The sequence below is a fragment of the Aquarana catesbeiana genome, linkage group LG07, assembly GCF_042186555.1.
Source record: "Aquarana catesbeiana isolate 2022-GZ linkage group LG07, ASM4218655v1, whole genome shotgun sequence".
NCBI lineage: Eukaryota > Metazoa > Chordata > Amphibia > Anura > Ranidae > Aquarana > Aquarana catesbeiana.
This window is the reverse complement of record NC_133330.1, coordinates 346,136,761-346,157,085: the sequence shown is the minus strand read 5'-3', so window position 1 is coordinate 346,157,085 and position 20,325 is coordinate 346,136,761. Positions and strand designations below refer to the sequence as shown.

Sequence of the window (20,325 nt, the reverse complement as noted above, 5' to 3'; positions counted from 1 at the left end):
CACCTACCCGATGTGACACCCCATTCACCTATCCTGAGTTCACACCCCTCCCCCACCTACCTGATGTGACACCCCATTCACCTATCCTGAGTTCACACCCCTCCCCCACCTACCTGATGTGACACCCCATTCACCTACCCTGAGTTCACACCCCTCCCCCACCTACCTGATGTGACACCCCATTCACCTATCCTGAGTTCACACCCCTCCCCCACCTACCTGATGTGACACCCCATTCACCTACCCTGAGTTCACACCCCTCCCCCACCTACACTATGTGACACCCCATTCACCTATCCTGAGTTCACACCCCTCCCCCACCTACCTGATGTGACACCCCATTCACCTATTCTGAGTTCACACCCCTCCCCCACCTACCTGATGTGACACCCCATTCACCTATCCTGAGTTCACACCCCTCCCCCACCTACCTGATGTGACACCCCATTCACCTCTCCTGAGTTCACACCCCTCCCCCACCTACCCGATGTGACACCCCATTCACCTATCCTGAGTTCACACCCCTCCCCCACCTACCTGATGTGACACCCCATTCACCTATCCTGAGTTCACACCCCTCCCCCACCTACCCGATGTGACACCCCATTCACCTACCCTGAGTTCACACCCCTCCCCCACCTACCTGATGTCACACCCCATTCACCTATCCTGAGTTCATACCCCTCCCCCACCTACCTGATGTGACACCCCATTCACCTATTCTGAGTTCACACCCCTCCCCCACCTACCTGATGTGACACCCCATTCACCTATCCTGAGTTCACACCCCTCCCCCACCTACCTGATGTGACACCCCATTCACCTACCCTGACTTCATACCCCTCCCCCACCTACCCGATGTGACACCCCATTCACCTATCCTGAGTTCACACCCCTCCCCCACCTACCTGATGTGACACCCCATTCACCTACCTTGAGTTCACACCCCTCCCCCACCTACCTGATGTGACACCCCATTCACCTATCCTGAGTTCACACCCCTCCCCCACCTACCCGATGTGACACCCCATTCACCTATCCTGAGTTCACACCCCTCCCCCACCTACCTGATGTCACACCCCATTCACCTATCCTGAGTTCACACCCCTCCCCCACCTACCCGATGTGACACCCCATTCACCTATCCTGAGTTCACACCCCTCCCCCACCTACCCGATGTCACACCCCATTCACCTATCCTGAGTTCACACCCCTCCCCCACCTACCCGATGTCACACCCCATTCACCTATCCTGAGTTCACACCCCACCCCCACCTACCTGATGTCACACCCCATTCACCTATCCTGAGTTCATACCCCTCCCCCACCTACCCGATGTGACACCCCATTCACCTATCCTGAGTTCACACCCCTCCCCCACCTACCTGATGTGACACCCCATTCACCTATCCTGAGTTCACACCCCTCCCCCACCTACCCGATGTGACACCCCATTCACCTACCCTGAGTTCACACCCCTCCCCCACCTACCCGATGTGACACCCCATTCACCTATCCTGAGTTCACACCCCTCCCCCACCTACCTGATGTGACACCCCATTCACCTATCCTGAGTTCACACCCCTCCCCCACCTACCCGATGTCACACCCCATTCACCTATCCTGAGTTCACACCCCTCCCCCACCTACCCGATGTCACACCCCATTCACCTATCCTGAGTTCACACCCCTCCCCCACCTACCCGATGTCACACCCCATTCACCTACCCTGAGTTCACACCCCTCCCCCACCTACCCGATGTGACACCCCATTCACCTATCCTGAGTTCACACCCCTCCCCCACCTACCCGATGTGACACCCCATTCACCTACCCTGAGTTCACACCCCTCCCCCACCTACCCGATGTGACACCCCATTCACCTATCCTGAGTTCACACCCCTCCCCCACCTACCCGATGTCACACCCCATTCACCTACCCTGAGTTCACACCCCTCCCCCACCTACCCGATGTGACACCCCATTCACCTATCCTGAGTTCACACCCCTCCCCCACCTACCTGATGTCACACCCCATTCACCTATCCTGAGTTCACACCCCTCCCCCACCTACCTGATGTGACACCCCATTCACCTATCCTGAGTTCACACCCCTCCCCCACCTACCTGATGTCACACCCCATTCACCTATCCTGAGTTCACACCCCTCCCCCACCTACCCGATGTGACACCCCATTCACCTACCCTGAGTTCACACCCCTCCCCCACCTACCTGATGTGACACCCCATTCACCTACCCTGAGTTCACACCCCTCTCCCACCTACCTGATGTGACACCCCATTCACCTATCCTGAGTTCATACCCCTCCCCCACCTACCTGATGTCACACCCCATTCACCTATCCTGAGTTCACACCCCTCCCCCACCTACCCGATGTCACACCCCATTCACCTCTCCTGAGTTCACACCCCTCCCCCACCTACCTGATGTGACACCCCATTCACCTATTCTGAGTTCACACCCCTCCCCCACCTACCCGATGTGACACCCCATTCACCTATCCTGAGTTCACACCCCTCCCCCACCTACCTGATGTGACACCCCATTCACCTATTCTGAGTTCACACCCCTCCCCCACCTACCCGATGTGACACCCCATTCACCTATCCTGAGTTCACACCCCTCCCCCACCTACCTGATGTGACACCCCATTCACCTATCCTGAGTTCACACCCCTCCCCCACCTACCCGATGTCACACCCCATTCACCTATCCTGAGTTCACACCCCTCCCCCACCTACCCGATGTCACACCCCATTCACCTATCCTGAGTTCACACCCCTCCCCCACCTACCCGATGTGACACCCCATTCACCTACCCTGAGTTCACACCCCTCCCCCACCTACCCGATGTGACACCCCATTCACCTATCCTGACTTCATACCCCTCCCCCACCTACCCGATGTCACACCCCATTCACCTATCCTGAGTTCACACCCCTCCCCCACCTACCTGATGTGACACCCCATTCACCTATCCTGAGTTCACACCCCTCCCCCACCTACCTGATGTCACACCCCATTCACCTCTCCTGAGTTCACACCCCTCCCCCACCTACCTGATGTGACACCCCATTCACCTATCCTGAGTTCACACCCCTCCCCCACCTACCTTCATGTGACACCCCATTCACCTACCCTGAGTTCACACCCCTCCCCCACCTACCTGATGTCACACCCCATTCACCTATCCTGAGTTCACACCCCTCCCCCACCTACCTGATGTGACACCCCATTCACCTATCCTGAGTTCACACCCCTCCCCCACCTACCTGATGTGACACCCCATTCACCTACCCTGAGTTCACACCCCTCCCCCACCTACCTGATGTCACACCCCATTCACCTATCCTGAGTTCACACCCCTCCCCCACCTACCTGATGTGACACCCCATTCACCTATCCTGAGTTCACACCCCTCCCCCACCTACCTGATGTGACACCCCATTCACCTATCCTGAGTTCACACCCCTCCCCCACCTACCTGATGTCACACCCCATTCACCTATTCTGAGTTCACACCCCTCCCCCACCTACCTGATGTGACACCCCATTCACCTATCCTGAGTTCACACCCCTCCCCCACCTACCTGATGTGACACCCCATTCACCTATCCTGAGTTCACACCCCTCCCCCACCTACCCGATGTGACACCCCATTCACCTATCCTGAGTTCACACCCCTCCCCCACCTACCTGATGTGACACCCCATTCACCTACCCTGAGTTCACACCCCTCCCCCACCTACCTGATGTCACACCCCATTCACCTATTCTGAGTTCACACCCCTCCCCCACCTACCTGATGTGACACCCCATTCACCTACCCTGAGTTCACACCCCTCCCCCACCTACCCGATGTGACACCCCATTCACCTATCCTGACTTCATACCCCTCCCCCACCTACCCGATGTCACACCCCATTCACCTATCCTGAGTTCACACCCCTCCCCCACCTACCTGATGTGACACCCCATTCACCTACCCTGAGTTCACACCCCTCCCCCACCTACCTGATGTGACACCCCATTCACCTATCCTGAGTTCACACCCCTCCCCCACCTACCTGATGTGACACCCCATTCACCTATCCTGAGTTCACACCCCTCCCCCACCTACCTGATGTGACACCCCATTCACCTATCCTGACTTCATACCCCTCCCCCACCTACCCGATGTCACACCCCATTCACCTATCCTGAGTTCACACCCCTCCCCCACCTACCTGATGTGACACCCCATTCACCTACCCTGAGTTCACACCCCTCCCCCACCTACCTGATGTGACACCCCATTCACCTACCCTGAGTTCACACCCCTCCCCCACCTACCTGATGTGACACCCCATTCACCTACCCTGAGTTCACACCCCTCCCCCACCTACCTGATGTCACACCCCATTCACCTACCCTGAGTTCACACCCCTCCCCCACCTACCCGATGTGACACCCCATTCACCTATCCTGACTTCATACCCCTCCCCCACCTACCCGATGTCACACCCCATTCACCTATCCTGAGTTCACACCCCTCCCCCACCTACCTGATGTGACACCCCATTCACCTACCCTGAGTTCACACCCCTCCCCCACCTACCTGATGTGACACCCCATTCACCTACCCTGAGTTCACACCCCTCCCCCACCTACCTGATGTGACACCCCATTCACCTACCCTGAGTTCACACCCCTCCCCCACCTACCTGATGTGACACCCCATTCACCTACCCTGAGTTCACACCCCTCCCCCACCTACCTGATGTGACACCCCATTCACCTATCCTGAGTTCACACCCCTCCCCCACCTACCTGATGTGACACCCCATTCACCTACCCTGAGTTCACACCCCTCCCCCACCTACCTGATGTCACACCCCATTCACCTACCCTGAGTTCACACCCCTCCCCCACCTACCTGATGTGACACCCCATTCACCTACCCTGAGTTCACACCCCTCCCCCACCTACCTGATGTGACACCCCATTCACCTACCCTGAGTTCACACCCCTCCCCCACCTACCTGATGTCACACCCCATTCACCTATCCTGACTTCATACCCCTCCCCCACCTACCTGATGTGACACCCCATTCACCTATCCTGACTTCATACCCCTCCCCCACCTACCTGATGTGACACCCCATTCACCTATCCTGAGTTCACACCCCTCCCCCACCTACCTGATGTGACACCCCATTCACCTATCCTGAGTTCACACCCCTCCCCCACCTACCCGATGTGACACCCCATTCACCTATCCTGAGTTCACACCCCTCCCCCACCTACCTGATGTGACACCCCATTCACCTACCCTGAGTTCACACCCCTCCCCCACCTACCCGATGTGACACCCCATTCACCTATCCTGAGTTCACACCCCTCCCCCACCTACCTGATGTGACACCCCATTCACCTACCCTGAGTTCACACCCCTCCCCCACCTACCCGATGTGACACCCCATTCACCTACCCTGAGTTCACACCCCTCCCCCACCTACCTGATGTCACACCCCATTCACCTATCCTGAGTTCACACCCCTCCCCCACCTACCTGATGTGACACCCCATTCACCTACCCTGAGTTCACACCCCTCCCCCACCTACCTGATGTCACACCCCATTCACCTATCCTGAGTTCACACCCCTCCCCCACCTACCTGATGTGACACCCCATTCACCTATCCTGAGTTCACACCCCTCCCCCACCTACCTGATGTGACACCCCATTCACCTATCCTGAGTTCACACCCCTCCCCCACCTACCCGATGTGACACCCCATTCACCTACCCTGAGTTCACACCCCTCCCCCACCTACCCGATGTGACACCCCATTCACCTATCCTGAGTTCACACCCCTCCCCCACCTACCTGATGTGACACCCCATTCACCTATCCTGAGTTCACACCCCTCCCCCACCTACCTGATGTGACACCCCATTCACCTATCCTGAGTTCACACCCCTCCCCCACCTACCTGATGTGACACCCCATTCACCTATCCTGAGTTCACACCCCTCCCCCACCTACCTGATGTGACACCCCATTCACCTATCCTGAGTTCACACCCCTCCCCCACCTACCTGATGTCACACCCCATTCACCTCTCCTGAGTTCACACCCCTCCCCCACCTACCTGATGTGACACCCCATTCACCTATCCTGAGTTCACACCCCTCCCCCACCTACCTGATGTGACACCCCATTCACCTATCCTGAGTTCACACCCCTCCCCCACCTACCTGATGTGACACCCCATTCACCTACCCTGAGTTCACACCCCTCCCCCACCTACCTGATGTGACACCCCATTCACCTATCCTGAGTTCACACCCCTCCCCCACCTACCTGATGTGACACCCCATTCACCTATCCTGAGTTCACACCCCTCCCCCACCTACCTGATGTGACACCCCATTCACCTATCCTGACTTCATACCCCTCCCCCACCTACCCGATGTCACACCCCATTCACCTATCCTGAGTTCACACCCCTCCCCCACCTACCTGATGTGACACCCCATTCACCTATCCTGAGTTCACACCCCTCCCCCACCTACCTGATGTCACACCCCATTCACCTATCCTGAGTTCATACCCCTCCCCCACCTACCTGATGTGACACCCCATTCACCTACCCTGAGTTCACACCCCTCCCCCACCTACCTGATGTGACACCCCATTCACCTACCCTGAGTTCACACCCCTCCCCCACCTACCTGATGTGACACCCCATTCACCTACCCTGAGTTCACACCCCTCCCCCACCTACCTGATGTCACACCCCATTCACCTACCCTGAGTTCACACCCCTCCCCCACCTACCCGATGTGACACCCCATTCACCTATCCTGACTTCATACCCCTCCCCCACCTACCCGATGTCACACCCCATTCACCTATCCTGAGTTCACACCCCTCCCCCACCTACCTGATGTGACACCCCATTCACCTACCCTGAGTTCACACCCCTCCCCCACCTACCTGATGTGACACCCCATTCACCTACCCTGAGTTCACACCCCTCCCCCACCTACCTGATGTGACACCCCATTCACCTACCCTGAGTTCACACCCCTCCCCCACCTACCTGATGTGACACCCCATTCACCTACCCTGAGTTCACACCCCTCCCCCACCTACCTGATGTGACACCCCATTCACCTATCCTGAGTTCACACCCCTCCCCCACCTACCTGATGTCACACCCCATTCACCTACCCTGAGTTCACACCCCTCCCCCACCTACCTGATGTGACACCCCATTCACCTACCCTGAGTTCACACCCCTCCCCCACCTACCTGATGTGACACCCCATTCACCTACCCTGAGTTCACACCCCTCCCCCACCTACCTGATGTCACACCCCATTCACCTATCCTGACTTCATACCCCTCCCCCACCTACCCGATGTGACACCCCATTCACCTATCCTGAGTTCACACCCCTCCCCCACCTACCTGATGTGACACCCCATTCACCTACCCTGAGTTCACACCCCTCCCCCACCTACCCGATGTGACACCCCATTCACCTACCCTGAGTTCACACCCCTCCCCCACCTACCCGATGTGACACCCCATTCACCTATCCTGAGTTCACACCCCTCCCCCACCTACCTGATGTGACACCCCATTCACCTACCCTGAGTTCACACCCCTCCCCCACCTACCCGATGTGACACCCCATTCACCTACCCTGAGTTCACACCCCTCCCCCACCTACCTGATGTCACACCCCATTCACCTATCCTGAGTTCACACCCCTCCCCCACCTACCTGATGTGACACCCCATTCACCTACCCTGAGTTCACACCCCTCCCCCACCTACCTGATGTCACACCCCATTCACCTATCCTGAGTTCACACCCCTCCCCCACCTACCTGATGTGACACCCCATTCACCTATCCTGAGTTCACACCCCTCCCCCACCTACCTGATGTGACACCCCATTCACCTATCCTGAGTTCACACCCCTCCCCCACCTACCCGATGTGACACCCCATTCACCTACCCTGAGTTCACACCCCTCCCCCACCTACCCGATGTGACACCCCATTCACCTATCCTGAGTTCACACCCCTCCCCCACCTACCTGATGTGACACCCCATTCACCTATCCTGAGTTCACACCCCTCCCCCACCTACCTGATGTGACACCCCATTCACCTATCCTGAGTTCACACCCCTCCCCCACCTACCTGATGTGACACCCCATTCACCTATCCTGAGTTCACACCCCTCCCCCACCTACCTGATGTGACACCCCATTCACCTATCCTGACTTCACACCCCTCCCCCACCTACCTGATGTCACACCCCATTCACCTCTCCTGAGTTCACACCCCTCCCCCACCTACCTGATGTGACACCCCATTCACCTATCCTGAGTTCACACCCCTCCCCCACCTACCTGATGTGACACCCCATTCACCTATCCTGAGTTCACACCCCTCCCCCACCTACCTGATGTGACACCCCATTCACCTACCCTGAGTTCACACCCCTCCCCCACCTACCTGATGTCACACCCCATTCACCTATCCTGAGTTCACACCCCTCCCCCACCTACCTGATGTGACACCCCATTCACCTCTCCTGAGTTCACACCCCTCCCCCACCTACCTGATGTGACACCCCATTCACCTATCCTGAGTTCACACCCCTCCCCCACCTACCCGATGTGACACCCCATTCACCTATCCTGAGTTCACACCCCTCCCCCACCTACCTGATGTGACACCCCATTCACCTATCCTGAGTTCACACCCCTCCCCCACCTACCTGATGTGACACCCCATTCACCTACCCTGAGTTCACACCCCTCCCCCACCTACCTGATGTCACACCCCATTCACCTATCCTGAGTTCACACCCCTCCCCCACCTACCTGATGTGACACCCCATTCACCTATCCTGAGTTCACACCCCTCCCCCACCTACCTGATGTGACACCCCATTCACCTCTCCTGAGTTCACACCCCTCCCCCACCTACCTGATGTGACACCCCATTCACCTATCCTGAGTTCATACCCCTCCCCCACCTACCTGATGTGACACCCCATTCACCTATCCTGAGTTCACACCCCTCCCCCACCTACCCGATGTGACACCCCATTCACCTATCCTGAGTTCACACCCCTCCCCCACCTACCCGATGTGACACCCCATTCACCTCTCCTGAGTTCACACCCCTCCCCCACCTACCTGATGTGACACCCCATTCACCTATCCTGAGTTCACACCCCTCCCCCACCTACCTGATGTGACACCCCATTCACCTATCCTGAGTTCACACCCCTCCCCCACCTACCTGATGTGACACCCCATTCACCTATTCTGAGTTCACACCCCTCCCCCACCTACCTGATGTGACACCCCATTCACCTATTCTGAGTTCACACCCCTCCCCCACCTACCTGATGTGACACCCCATTCACCTATCCTGAGTTCACACCCCTCCCCCACCTACCTGATGTGACACCCCATTCACCTACCCTGAGTTCACACCCCTCCCCCACCTACCTGATGTGACACCCCATTCACCTCTCCTGAGTTCACACCCCTCCCCCACCTACCCGATGTGACACCCCATTCACCTATCCTGAGTTCACACCCCTCCCCCACCTACCCGATGTGACACCCCATTCACCTATCCTGAGTTCACACCCCTCCCCCACCTACCTGATGTCACACCCCATTCACCTATCCTGAGTTCACACCCCTCCCCCACCTACCTGATGTCACACCCCATTCACCTATCCTGACTTCATACCCCTCCCCCACCTACCTGATGTGACACCCCATTCACCTATCCTGAGTTCACACCCCTCCCCCACCTACCTGATGTGACACCCCATTCACCTCTCCTGAGTTCACACCCCTCCCCCACCTACCCGATGTGACACCCCATTCACCTATCCTGAGTTCACACCCCTCCCCCACCTACCTGATGTGACACCCCATTCACCTATCCTGAGTTCACACCCCTCCCCCACCTACCTGATGTGACACCCCATTCACCTATCCTGAGTTCACACCCCTCCCCCACCTACCTGATGTCACACCCCATTCACCTACCCTGAGTTCACACCCCTCCCCCACCTACCTGATGTGACACCCCATTCACCTACCCTGAGTTCACACCCCTCCCCCACCTACCTGATGTGACACCCCATTCACCTATCCTGAGTTCACACCCCTCCCCCACCTACCTGATGTGACACCCCATTCACCTATCCTGAGTTCACACCCCTCCCCCACCTACCTGATGTGACACCCCATTCACCTATCCTGAGTTCACACCCCTCCCCCACCTACCTGATGTGACACCCCATTCACCTATCCTGAGTTCACACCCCTCCCCCACCTACCTGATGTGACACCCCATTCACCTATCCTGAGTTCACACCCCTCCCCCACCTACCTGATGTCACACCCCATTCACCTATCCTGAGTTCACACCCCTCCCCCACCTACCTGATGTGACACCCCATTCACCTATCCTGAGTTCACACCCCTCCCCCACCTACCCGATGTGACACCCCATTCACCTATCCTGAGTTCACACCCCTCCCCCACCTACCCGATGTGACACCCCATTCACCTATCCTGAGTTCACACCCCTCCCCCACCTACCTGATGTGACACCCCATTCACCTATCCTGAGTTCACACCCCTCCCCCACCTACCTGATGTGACACCCCATTCACCTATCCTGAGTTCACACCCCTCCCCCACCTACCTGATGTCACACCCCATTCACCTATCCTGAGTTCACACCCCTCCCCCACCTACCTGATGTGACACCCCATTCACCTATCCTGAGTTCACACCCCTCCCCCACCTACCTGATGTGACACCCCATTCACCTACCCTGAGTTCACACCCCTCCCCCACCTACCTGATGTGACACCCCATTCACCTACCCTGAGTTCACACCCCTCCCCCACCTACCTGATGTGACACCCCATTCACCTATCCTGAGTTCACACCCCTCCCCCACCTACCTGATGTGACACCCCATTCACCTATCCTGAGTTCACACCCCTCCCCCACCTACCTGATGTGACACCCCATTCACCTATCCTGAGTTCACACCCCTCCCCCACCTACCTGATGTGACACCCCATTCACCTACCCTGAGTTCACACCCCTCCCCCACCTACCTGATGTGACACCCCATTCACCTACCCTGAGTTCACACCCCTCCCCCACCTACCTGATGTGACACCCCATTCACCTACCCTGAGTTCACACCCCTCCCCCACCTACCCGATGTGACACCCCATTCACCTATCCTGAGTTCACACCCCTCCCCCACCTACCCGATGTGACACCCCATTCACCTATCCTGAGTTCACACCCCTCCCCCACCTACCTGATGTGACACCCCATTCACCTACCCTGAGTTCACACCCCTCCCCCACCTACCTGATGTGACACCCCATTCACCTATCCTGAGTTCACACCCCTCCCCCACCTACCTGATGTGACACCCCATTCACCTATCCTGAGTTCACACCCCTCCCCCACCTACCTGATGTGACACCCCATTCACCTATCCTGAGTTCACACCCCTCCCCCACCTACCTGATGTGACACCCCATTCACCTATCCTGAGTTCACACCCCTCCCCCACCTACCTGATGTGACACCCCATTCACCTACCCTGAGTTCATACCCCTCCCCCACCTACCCGATGTGACACCCCATTCACCTATCCTGAGTTCACACCCCTCCCCCACCTACCTGATGTCACACCCCATTCACCTATCCTGAGTTCATACCCCTCCCCCACCTACCTGATGTGACACCCCATTCACCTATCCTGAGTTCACACCCCTCCCCCACCTACCTGATGTGACACCCCATTCACCTATCCTGAGTTCACACCCCTCCCCCACCTACCCGATGTGACACCCCATTCACCTATCCTGAGTTCACACCCCTCCCCCACCTACCTGATGTGACACCCCATTCACCTATCCTGAGTTCACACCCCTCCCCCACCTACCTGATGTGACACCCCATTCACCTATCCTGAGTTCACACCCCTCCCCCACCTACCTGATGTGACACCCCATTCACCTATCCTGAGTTCACACCCCTCCCCCACCTACCTGATGTCACACCCCATTCACCTATCCTGAGTTCATACCCCTCCCCCACCTACCTGATGTGACACCCCATTCACCTATCCTGAGTTCACACCCCTCCCCCACCTACCTGATGTGACACCCCATTCACCTATCCTGAGTTCACACCCCTCCCCCACCTACCCGATGTGACACCCCATTCACCTATCCTGAGTTCACACCCCTCCCCCACCTACCCGATGTGACACCCCATTCACCTACCCTGAGTTCACACCCCTCCCCCACCTACCCGATGTGACACCCCATTCACCTACCCTGAGTTCACACCCCTCCCCCACCTACCTGATGTCACACCCCATTCACCTATCCTGAGTTCATACCCCTCCCCCACCTACCTGATGTGACACCCCATTCACCTATTCTGAGTTCACACCCCTCCCCCACCTACCTGATGTGACACCCCATTCACCTATCCTGAGTTCACACCCCTCCCCCACCTACCCGATGTGACACCCCATTCACCTACCCTGAGTTCACACCCCTCCCCCACCTACCCGATGTGACACCCCATTCACCTACCCTGAGTTCACACCCCTCCCCCACCTACCCGATGTCACACCCCATTCACCTATCCTGACTTCATACCCCTCCCCCACCTACCCGATGTGACACCCCATTCACCTATCCTGACTTCATACCCCTCCCCCACCTACCCGATGTGACACCCCATTCACCTAACTTGAGTTCACACCCCTCCCCCACCTACCCGATGTGACACCCCATTCACCTATCCTGAGTTCACACCCCTCCCCCACCTACCTGATGTGACACCCCATTCACCTATCCTGAGTTCACACCCCTCCCCCACCTACCCGATGTGACACCCCATTCACCTATCCTGAGTTCACACCCCTCCCCCACCTACCTGATGTCACAACCCATTCACCTATCCTGAGTTCACACCCCTCCCCCACCTACCTGATGTGACACCCCATTCACCTATCCTGAGTTCACACCCCTCCCCCACCTACCTGATGTCACACCCCATTCACCTATCCTGAGTTCACACCCCTCCCCCACCTACCTGATGTGACACCCCATTCACCTATCCTGAGTTCACACCCCTCCCCCACCTACCCGATGTGACACCCCATTCACCTATCCTGAGTTCACACCCCTCCCCCACCTACCCGATGTGACACCCCATTCACCTACCCTGAGTTCACACCCCTCCCCCACCTACCTGATGTCACAACCCATTCACCTATCCTGAGTTCACACCCCTCCCCCACCTACCTGATGTGACACCCCATTCACCTATCCTGAGTTCACACCCCTCCCCCACCTACCTGATGTGACACCCCATTCACCTATCCTGAGTTCACACCCCTCCCCCACCTACCTGATGTCACACCCCATTCACCTATCCTGAGTTCACACCCCTCCCCCACCTACCTGATGTCACAACCCATTCACCTATCCTGAGTTCACACCCCTCCCCCACCTACCTGATGTGACACCCCATTCACCTATCCTGAGTTCACACCCCTCCCCCACCTACCTGATGTGACACCCCATTCACCTATCCTGAGTTCACACCCCTCCCCCACCTACCTGATGTCACACCCCATTCACCTATCCTGAGTTCACACCCCTCCCCCACCTACCTGATGTGACACCCCATTCACCTATCCTGAGTTCACACCCCTCCCCCACCTACCCGATGTGACACCCCATTCACCTATCCTGAGTTCACACCCCTCCCCCACCTACCCGATGTGACACCCCATTCACCTACCCTGAGTTCACACCCCTCCCCCACCTACCTGATGTCACAACCCATTCACCTATCCTGAGTTCACACCCCTCCCCCACCTACCTGATGTGACACCCCATTCACCTATCCTGAGTTCACACCCCTCCCCCACCTACCTGATGTGACACCCCATTCACCTATCCTGAGTTCACACCCCTCCCCCACCTACCTGATGTCACACCCCATTCACCTATCCTGAGTTCACACCCCTCCCCCACCTACCTGATGTGACACCCCATTCACCTATCCTGAGTTCACACCCCTCCCCCACCTACCCGATGTGACACCCCATTCACCTATCCTGAGTTCACACCCCTCCCCCACCTACCCGATGTGACACCCCATTCACCTACCCTGAGTTCACACCCCTCCCCCACCTACCTGATGTCACAACCCATTCACCTATCCTGAGTTCACACCCCTCCCCCACCTACCTGATGTGACACCCCATTCACCTATCCTGAGTTCACACCCCTCCCCCACCTACCTGATGTGACACCCCATTCACCTATCCTGAGTTCACACCCCTCCCCCACCTACCTGATGTCACACCCCATTCACCTATCCTGAGTTCACACCCCTCCCCCACCTACCTGATGTCACAACCCATTCACCTATCCTGAGTTCACACCCCTCCCCCACCTACCCGATGTGACACCCCATTCACCTACCCTGAGTTCACACCCCTCCCCCACCTACCTGATGTGACACCCCATTCACCTATCCTGAGTTCACACCCCTCCCCCACCTACCTGATGTGACACCCCATTCACCTATCCTGAGTTCACACCCCTCTCCCACCTACCTGATGTCACACCCCATTCACCTATCCTGAGTTCACACCCCTCCCCCACCTACCTGATGTCACAACCCATTCACCTATCCTGAGTTCACACCCCTCCCCCACCTACCTGATGTGACACCCCATTCACCTATCCTGAGTTCACACCCCTCCCCCACCTACCTGATGTGACACCCCATTCACCTATCCTGAGTTCACACCCCTCCCCCACCTACCTGATGTGACACCCCATTCACCTATCCTGAGTTCACACCCCTCCCCCACCTACCTGATGTCACACCCCATTCACCTACCCTGAGTTCACACCCCTCCCCCACCTACCTGATGTGACACCCCATTCACCTACCCTGAGTTCACACCCCTCCCCCACCTACCTGATGTGACACCCCATTCACCTATCCTGAGTTCACACCCCTCCCCCACCTACCTGATGTGACACCCCATTCACCTATCCTGAGTTCACACCCCTCCCCCACCTACCTGATGTGACACCCCATTCACCTATCCTGAGTTCACACCCCTCCCCCACCTACCTGATGTGACACCCCATTCACCTATCCTGAGTTCACACCCCTCCCCCACCTACCTGATGTGACACCCCATTCACCTATCCTGAGTTCACACCCCTCCCCCACCTACCTGATGTCACACCCCATTCACCTATCCTGAGTTCACACCCCTCCCCCACCTACCTGATGTGACACCCCATTCACCTATCCTGAGTTCACACCCCTCCCCCACCTACCCGATGTGACACCCCATTCACCTATCCTGAGTTCACACCCCTCCCCCACCTACCCGATGTGACACCCCATTCACCTATCCTGAGTTCACACCCCTCCCCCACCTACCTGATGTGACACCCCATTCACCTATCCTGAGTTCACACCCCTCCCCCACCTACCTGATGTGACACCCCATTCACCTATCCTGAGTTCACACCCCTCCCCCACCTACCTGATGTCACACCCCATTCACCTATCCTGAGTTCACACCCCTCCCCCACCTACCTGATGTGACACCCCATTCACCTATCCTGAGTTCACACCCCTCCCCCACCTACCCGATGTCACACCCCATTCACCTATCCTGAGTTCACACCCCTCCCCCACCTACCTGATGTGACACCCCATTCACCTATCCTGAGTTCACACCCCTCCCCCACCTACCTGATGTCACACCCCATTCACCTATCCTGAGTTCACACCCCTCCCCCACCTACCTGATGTGACACCCCATTCACCTATCCTGAGTTCACACCCCTCCCCCACCTACCCGATGTGACACCCCATTCACCTATCCTGAGTTCACACCCCTCCCCCACCTACCCGATGTGACACCCCATTCACCTACCCTGAGTTCACACCCCTCCCCCACCTACCCGATGTGACACCCCATTCACCTACCCTGAGTTCACACCCCTCCCCCACCTACCTGATGTCACACCCCATTCACCTATCCTGAGTTCATACCCCTCCCCCACCTACCTGATGTGACACCCCATTCACCTATTCTGAGTTCACACCCCTCCCCCACCTACCTGATGTGACACCCCATTCACCTATCCTGAGTTCACACCCCTCCCCCACCTACCTGATGTGACACCCCATTCACCTATCCTGACTTCATACCCCTCCCCCACCTACCCGATGTCACACCCCATTCACCTATTCTGAGTTCACACCCCTCCCCCACCTACCTGATGTGACACCCCATTCACCTATCCTGAGTTCACACCCCTCCCCCACCTACCTGATGTGACACCCCATTCACCTACCCTGAGTTCACACCCCTCCCCCACCTACCCGATGTGACACCCCATTCACCTATCCTGAGTTCACACCCCTCCCCCACCTACCCGATGTGACACCCCATTCACCTATTCTGAGTTCACACCCCTCCCCCACCTACCTGATGTCACACCCCATTCACCTACCCTGAGTTCACACCCCTCCCCCACCTACCCGATGTGACACCCCATTCACCTACCCTGAGTTCACACCCCTCCCCCACCTACCCGATGTGACACCCCATTCACCTACCCTGAGTTCACACCCCTCCCCCACCTACCCGATGTCACACCCCATTCACCTATCCTGACTTCATACCCCTCCCCCACCTACCCGATGTGACACCCCATTCACCTATCCTGACTTCATACCCCTCCCCCACCTACCCGATGTGACACCCCATTCACCTAACTTGAGTTCACACCCCTCCCCCACCTACCCGATGTGACACCCCATTCACCTATCCTGAGTTCACACCCCTCCCCCACCTACCCGATGTCACACCCCATTCACCTATCCTGACTTCATACCCCTCCCCCACCTACCCGATGTGACACCCCATTCACCTATCCTGAGTTCACACCCCTCCCCCACCTACCTGATGTGACACCCCATTCACCTATCCTGAGTTCACACCCCTCCCCCACCTACCCGATGTGACACCCCATTCACCTATCCTGAGTTCACACCCCTCCCCCACCTACCTGATGTCACAACCCATTCACCTATCCTGAGTTCACACCCCTCCCCCACCTACCTGATGTGACACCCCATTCACCTATCCTGAGTTCACACCCCTCCCCCACCTACCTGATGTCACACCCCATTCACCTATCCTGAGTTCACACCCCTCCCCCACCTACCTGATGTGACACCCCATTCACCTATCCTGAGTTCACACCCCTCCCCCACCTACCCGATGTGACACCCCATTCACCTACCCTGAGTTCACACCCCTCCCCCACCTACCCGATGTGACACCCCATTCACCTATCCTGAGTTCACACCCCTCCCCCACCTACCCGATGTGACACCCCATTCACCTACCCTGAGTTCACACCCCTCCCCCACCTACCTGATGTCACAACCCATTCACCTATCCTGAGTTCACACCCCTCCCCCACCTACCTGATGTGACACCCCATTCACCTATCCTGAGTTCACACCCCTCCCCCACCTACCTGATGTGACACCCCATTCACCTATCCTGAGTTCACACCCCTCCCCCACCTACCTGATGTCACACCCCATTCACCTATCCTGAGTTCACACCCCTCCCCCACCTACCTGATGTCACAACCCATTCACCTATCCTGAGTTCACACCCCTCCCCCACCTACCTGATGTGACACCCCATTCACCTATCCTGAGTTCACACCCCTCCCCCACCTACCCGATGTGACACCCCATTCACCTATCCTGAGTTCACACCCCTCCCCCACCTACCCGATGTGACACCCCATTCACCTATCCTGAGTTCACACCCCTCCCCCACCTACCCGATGTGACACCCCATTCACCTACCCTGAGTTCACACCCCTCCCCCACCTACCTGATGTCACAACCCATTCACCTATCCTGAGTTCACACCCCTCCCCCACCTACCTGATGTGACACCCCATTCACCTATCCTGAGTTCACACCCCTCCCCCACCTACCTGATGTGACACCCCATTCACCTATCCTGAGTTCACACCCCTCCCCCACCTACCTGATGTCACACCCCATTCACCTATCCTGAGTTCACACCCCTCCCCCACCTACCTGATGTCACAACCCATTCACCTATCCTGAGTTCACACCCCTCCCCCACCTACCTGATGTGACACCCCATTCACCTATCCTGAGTTCACACCCCTCCCCCACCTACCTGATGTGACACCCCATTCACCTATCCTGAGTTCACACCCCTCCCCCACCTACCTGATGTCACACCCCATTCACCTATCCTGAGTTCACACCCCTCCCCCACCTACCTGATGTGACACCCCATTCACCTATCCTGAGTTCACACCCCTCCCCCACCTACCCGATGTGACACCCCATTCACCTATCCTGAGTTCACACCCCTCCCCCACCTACCCGATGTGACACCCCATTCACCTACCCTGAGTTCACACCCCTCCCCCACCTACCTGATGTCACAACCCATTCACCTATCCTGAGTTCACACCCCTCCCCCACCTACCTGATGTGACACCCCATTCACCTATCCTGAGTTCACACCCCTCCCCCACCTACCTGATGTGACACCCCATTCACCTATCCTGAGTTCACACCCCTCCCCCACCTACCTGATGTCACACCCCATTCACCTATCCTGAGTTCACACCCCTCCCCCACCTACCTGATGTGACACCCCATTCACCTATCCTGAGTTCACACCCCTCCCCCACCTACCCGATGTGACACCCCATTCACCTATCCTGAGTTCACACCCCTCCCCCACCTACCCGATGTGACACCCCATTCACCTACCCTGAGTTCACACCCCTCCCCCACCTACCTGATGTCACAACCCATTCACCTATCCTGAGTTCACACCCCTCCCCCACCTACCTGATGTGACACCCCATTCACCTATCCTGAGTTCACACCCCTCCCCCACCTACCTGATGTGACACCCCATTCACCTATCCTGAGTTCACACCCCTCCCCCACCTACCTGATGTCACACCCCATTCACCTATCCTGAGTTCACACCCCTCCCCCACCTACCTGATGTCACAACCCATTCACCTATCCTGAGTTCACACCCCTCCCCCACCTACCTGATGTGACACCCCATTCACCTATCCTGAGTTCACACCCCTCCCCCACCTACCTGATGTGACACCCCATTCACCTATCCTGAGTTCACACCCCTCCCCCACCTACCTGATGTCACACCCCATTCACCTATCCTGAGTTCACACCCCTCCCCCACCTACCTGATGTCACAACCCATTCACCTATCCTGAGTTCACACCCCTCCCCCACCTACCTGATGTGACACCCCATTCACCTATCCTGAGTTCACACCCCTCCCCCACCTACCTGATGTGACACCCCATTCACCTATCCTGAGTTCACACCCCTCCCCCACCTACCTGATTTGTTACTTGGGGGCTTCTGTTCTTTCTTTGGGATTTTCTTCGAAGAATGTCTGACCGCCGATCGCCCCATCGCTGGAGAAAGAAAACAGACATCACACCCCGCACAGACATCACACACCCCGCAGAGACATCACACCCCGCAGAGACATCACACACACCCCGCAGAGACATCACACCCCGCAGAGACATCACACACACCCCGCAGAGACATCACACACCCCGCAGAGACATCACACACCCCGCAGAGACATCACACACCCCGCAGAGACATCACACCCCCCGCAGAGACATCACACACACCCCGCAGAGACATCACACACACCCCGCAGAGACATCACACACACCCCGCAGAGACATCACACACCCCGCAGAGACATCACACACACCCCGCAGAGACATCACACACACCCCGCAGAGACATCACACACCCCGCAGAGACATCACACACACCCCGCAGAGACATCGCACACACCCCGCACAGACATCACACACACCCCGCACAGACATCACACACCCCGCAGAGACATCACACACCCCGCAGAGACATCGCACACCCCGCAGAGACATCACACACCCCGCACAGACATCACACACACCCCGCACAGACATCACTCACACCCCGCAGAGACATCACACCCCGCAGAGACATCACACACCCCGCACAGACATCACTCACACCCCGCAGAGACATCACACCCCGC

The 20,325-nt window shown here is 57.4% G+C and overlaps 1 protein-coding gene across 1 annotated transcript in view; it reads right to left on the bottom strand.

Moving 5' to 3' along the window:
• The window catches only part of MUTYH (mutY DNA glycosylase), a 59,864-nt gene extending 40,111 nt beyond the window's left edge, over positions 1 to 19,753 (bottom strand). Inside the window, exon 1 of the mRNA XM_073594000.1 lies at positions 19,619 to 19,753. Within this exon, the coding sequence (XP_073450101.1) occupies positions 19,619 to 19,694 (76 nt within the window). The 5' untranslated portion in view covers positions 19,695 to 19,753. The remainder of the gene's footprint in view (positions 1 to 19,618) is intronic.
• Positions 19,754 to 20,325: the final 572 nt, after the last annotated feature.